General features: G+C 34.0%; 1 protein-coding gene across 1 annotated transcript; it reads right to left on the minus strand.

Annotated features, from left to right (window-relative positions):
- Nucleotides 1-1,542: 1,542 nt before the first annotated feature.
- LOC122045515 lies at nucleotides 1,543-3,163 on the minus strand. Its single transcript, XM_042605760.1, has 4 exons — nucleotides 2,578-3,163; nucleotides 2,356-2,474; nucleotides 1,897-2,251; nucleotides 1,543-1,811 (listed from the first exon to the last, which is right to left on the minus strand). Exons 1-4 carry the CDS (start codon nucleotides 3,131-3,133, stop codon nucleotides 1,642-1,644), a joined length of 1,200 nt encoding a protein of 399 aa, XP_042461694.1. The 5' UTR covers nucleotides 3,134-3,163; the 3' UTR covers nucleotides 1,543-1,641.
- Between the last annotated feature and the right edge of the window lie 1,148 nt (nucleotides 3,164-4,311).

The raw sequence follows: 4,311 nt of genomic DNA on the forward strand, positions 1-4,311 counted from the left end.
TGTTTTGTTTTTAATAATATGATTTGCATGTGGCATTGTGACGGGTAGAGAAATATGGCTTAAAAAGGGTCCGATGAATCTTACAAAAACAAAAGAAATTTGAAAATCCGGCTTAAGAAGGGTCCGGTGAACCTTACTAAAACAAAAGATGTTTGGGAATCCGGCTTAAGAAGGGTCCGGTGAACTTTACTGAAGCAGAGGGATTTGGGATTCCGGCTTAAGAAGGGTTCGGTAAACCTTACCGACCTAGTACTAAAAGTTTGGTCAAACGATTAGAGATTGAAGTATAAAGTAACTACATCTGATGAACTGAATTCTTGTAATTTATGAGGAGAAAATTCATGAAACTAATGTTATTATTTCCTAGTTTCTTAAATGGTAAATTATAAAATAAAATAAAAGAATATTTCTCTTAAATGCGTACAGATGTTATTTCTATAAATGGTTGAACTTACTGTGTCTTTAGACTCACTAGATCCATATAGTGTAAGTAATGAGGAGACAGAAGGACTTGACGGATGAGCTTTCTTATACTTGGCAGTGCACACCCGAGGGCCTCTTTTATTTATCTAAGTTTCTACATGTGTTAGGATGTTGGGTCCTAATGCTAGTGTCAAGTTATATGATTGATAATCGATTTATGTTCCTTTCACTAGTTGGTTACACTTTCTGCTCTCGTGAAGAATTATTTACTATTATGATGTTCAAACATAAATTTATTTTTGATATCATGTTGTACCAATTTGTAATGCATAATCTTTGGAGTTGGGTTGTTTAATTCGAATCACTTAAATGTGGGTACTACATGTTTGGTGAAAGGTATGAAAAAGGGGTTCTAGGATGTTTCACTTTTATTTCATCGCCATTCACTAATACCCTATTGCATTCATATTTAATGCATCTTATTTGGATAAGATCTCTTTATTTAGTTATTTTATAGATATCTCTTTCCTCTTCTTTGTATCCAGTTGTCGATACAAACATTTAAAAGTTTCATTTTTTGCTTCATTCACCACTTTGTTGACCTCTTTCTTAGCTACTGCATACTTTTTAAAGTTTTCTTCATTCATACCACTTTGTTGATCTCTTTCTAAGCTACTGCATACTTTTTAATGTTTTCTTCATTCTTACAAGTGTATAACAACTTATAGGTTGTTCGTTTTTCTTTCACTTTCTCATTCGACCATCAAAAATTTTCTTAGTGGTACACGTCCTTTTGATTCACCGAATACACTCTTGACCATCATTTTCAACTTTAATATCATCTTATCCCATATTGTATTTGAGTTACTATGTATTTCTCCTAGTACTTGTACTCTTAGCCTCTCCTTAAATATATTTTTTTCTCATCATTTAATTTCCACCACTTTATTCTATAAGCCATGTATGTTTTCCTTCTATTGATACCAGTGTTTTAAATCGCGTAGCGTTGGTTCATAGCGTTTTTGTCTTGTCATTGCGTAGCGTAAATAGCGTAGCGTATAGCGCAAGCTTTTCGTGCACGTCAATGTTTAAAAATAAAATATACTTATATAAGTAAAATAAAAATAACATAACCTAAAATTAATCATAATAATTCATTACATGTCAAAATATCCCATACCAACAATTTAAAAAGTCTTATAATTAAAACAACATAACTTAAAAATAATCAGTATCATCCAACTCTATATCACTATCATCATCAATAGTGTCTATGGTTGGAAAATTTCCACTATCAAAAGTTGGAATTACTCCATAATTTTCAGCATCAAGATGATTATCTTCCACATCAACAAGACTCAACCTTGCTTGTTTGTCTTTGCTTCCACCTATTATATAAGAGATACAACATTTAAGAATCAATTATAGATGAAGTAGATATAAATAAATAATTTGCATATGCTTAGTGCTTACTTGAATTTTCAGCAACTCTTTTTTTTGAATTCGTAGGAGGAACTTCAACTATATCCTCAACATCTTCGACTCGCTTATCTGAGTCGAAAAGACTTTCAAAAGTAGCAGATGACACACTCACAATAGGATCACTTTCAAATAATTCATCATCTTCAAGCCATTTAGTAGTTACGGGGAGAACTGGACCTTCTTTCTCAGTTATCCATTCATCATCTGAATTAATTTCATCAACTACAATGGGATCAATCTTGTCTCTCCTCCTAATACTTCTCTCCCTAAGCTTGAAGTTATATTTCACAAACACCAACGCATTCAACTTTGCATGTTCAAGCCTATTTCTCTTTTTTGTATGAATCTAATATTACAAAAAAGAAAACATATATATATAAAAATAAACAATGATATGAAAATTATAAAACAATTAAAATTCAAGTAGAGTTAGAAACTTAGAATACTCACCGATTCAAAAGTGCTCCAATTTCTTTCACATCCCGAAGCACTACAAGTGAGACCAAGCACTCGAATTGCAAATGTAGTAAGCTCGGGTGTCTTACTTCCAAAACGTTCCCACCACGAGACTAATAAGTAATAACATTAAAAAAAATTACAAGAATGTATATAATTTTAAAATATGAATGCTAGTATAATTTTACAAGAACAGTTACAAGAAGAAAATTTTACCCGGAGTTCGCAACATTCTTGTTCGTTTTGCTATTGGAGTTCCAAATTCTCCTTCAGCTTTATTATATAAGTCCAATTGGATGTCTGCTTTAAGACGATCATCAGAAGACAACATCCTATCCATGCAAGTATACAATCCATCTCTAACTTCATCACAATAAGAAAATCTTTCTTCATAACGCAATTGCGGATTCAAATAGTACCCGGCCGCGTGTAGAGGATGATGAAGTTGTGGAGTCCATCGTGAATCAATTTTTTTCCAAATGGGTTTGTATTTTCTGTCAACTCCCCCACAATTAAATTTTATTGTCTCTTTTGCCTTATCCATAAGTTCATAAATATATCCCATGGCCGATCTCTCCTCCGAATCAACTTCCCTTAACACACTTACAAGAGGAACAACACTCTTAACACAAAATGCAACATGTGGCCAAAAGTTGGGATCGTTAATAACAATTTTCTTCACAACCTTCCCCTGAGTTGTTTGAGATAGTGGTGAACTAACCCAATCTTCGGAAGCAAACATTTGTTCAAGTGGCCTTTTAACCTTATACATACTCTGAAGAGTGAGAAATGAAGTAGCAAAGCGAGTAATGGACGGAGAATTTCTTTACCGTTTGTATACTTTCTCATCAAAGAAAGTATAGTCCCATGACCATAAAGGAACTTCACAACCATCTTAGCATGCTCAATTGTGTCAGAAAAAATCTTCAACTTTGCAATATCCTCCAACATTAGATCAATGCAATGCGCCGCACAAGGTGTCCACCAAATTCTATGTCTAGTCTCCATAATTTTTTTCCCCGCCTTAATGCAATTCGAAGCATTATCCGTGACAATTTGAATTACATTTTCCTCTCCCACCTCATCAACAACATCATTAAGATATTTAAAGATCAATTCCCCATTTTTAATAGAATCTGATGCATCAATAGATTTCAAAAAGAAAGTGCCGGCGGGACTATTTACTAAAAAATTGATCAAACTTCTATTCTTTCCATCCGTCCAACCATCGGACATAATAGTGCATCCATATTTTTTCCATGCCTTTTTATGCTCCTCATATATTAGGTTGATGCCATCAACCTCAGCTTTAAGTATCCAAGTTCTTAACTCATGCATTGAAGGAGGCTTGAACCCTCTTCCATATTCCGCAATGCCCTCAACCATAGGCAGCCAATAAGGATCATTCACAACATTAAACGGAAGTGCGGCAGAGTAAATAAAACGACCAATTCTACGCTTCACATCAACCAACAAATCTTTTTTGTATGTCGAATTTAGGGTTGTTTGTCGAGGTTCGGAACTAACAAACCCATGAAGAGTACCTTTACCTTTTGATTCACCACTACCAGATCCAGAACATCCAATTGAATTTCCCCCTACACTTCCAACTTTTGATGATTGTGTACTCATACTTTGGGGACCTTCACCGATCTCTCGTAACAATTCAGTTTGTTTACTTTTAGATGCTCTAATTTTGTCAAGTGATTCTCTAATTTCTTTCTTAATATCATCCGGAACACTAACACAAGGTGCAACCCCTTTATGAGTTTGAGCTAAATGTTCCTTCAAGCGAGTAATCCCTCCATTCGATATATGATGACAAAATTTGCACCGAACAGCTTTTTCCCCTTCATTTTGATAACAATACTTCCAACCAATATCTATTTTATCTTTTTTTGATAAATTCGTAGACATTACAAATTCTAACTAGACAATCAAAATCCTAGA

This window comes from Zingiber officinale, chromosome 2B, assembly GCF_018446385.1.
Source record: "Zingiber officinale cultivar Zhangliang chromosome 2B, Zo_v1.1, whole genome shotgun sequence".
NCBI lineage: Eukaryota > Viridiplantae > Streptophyta > Magnoliopsida > Zingiberales > Zingiberaceae > Zingiber > Zingiber officinale.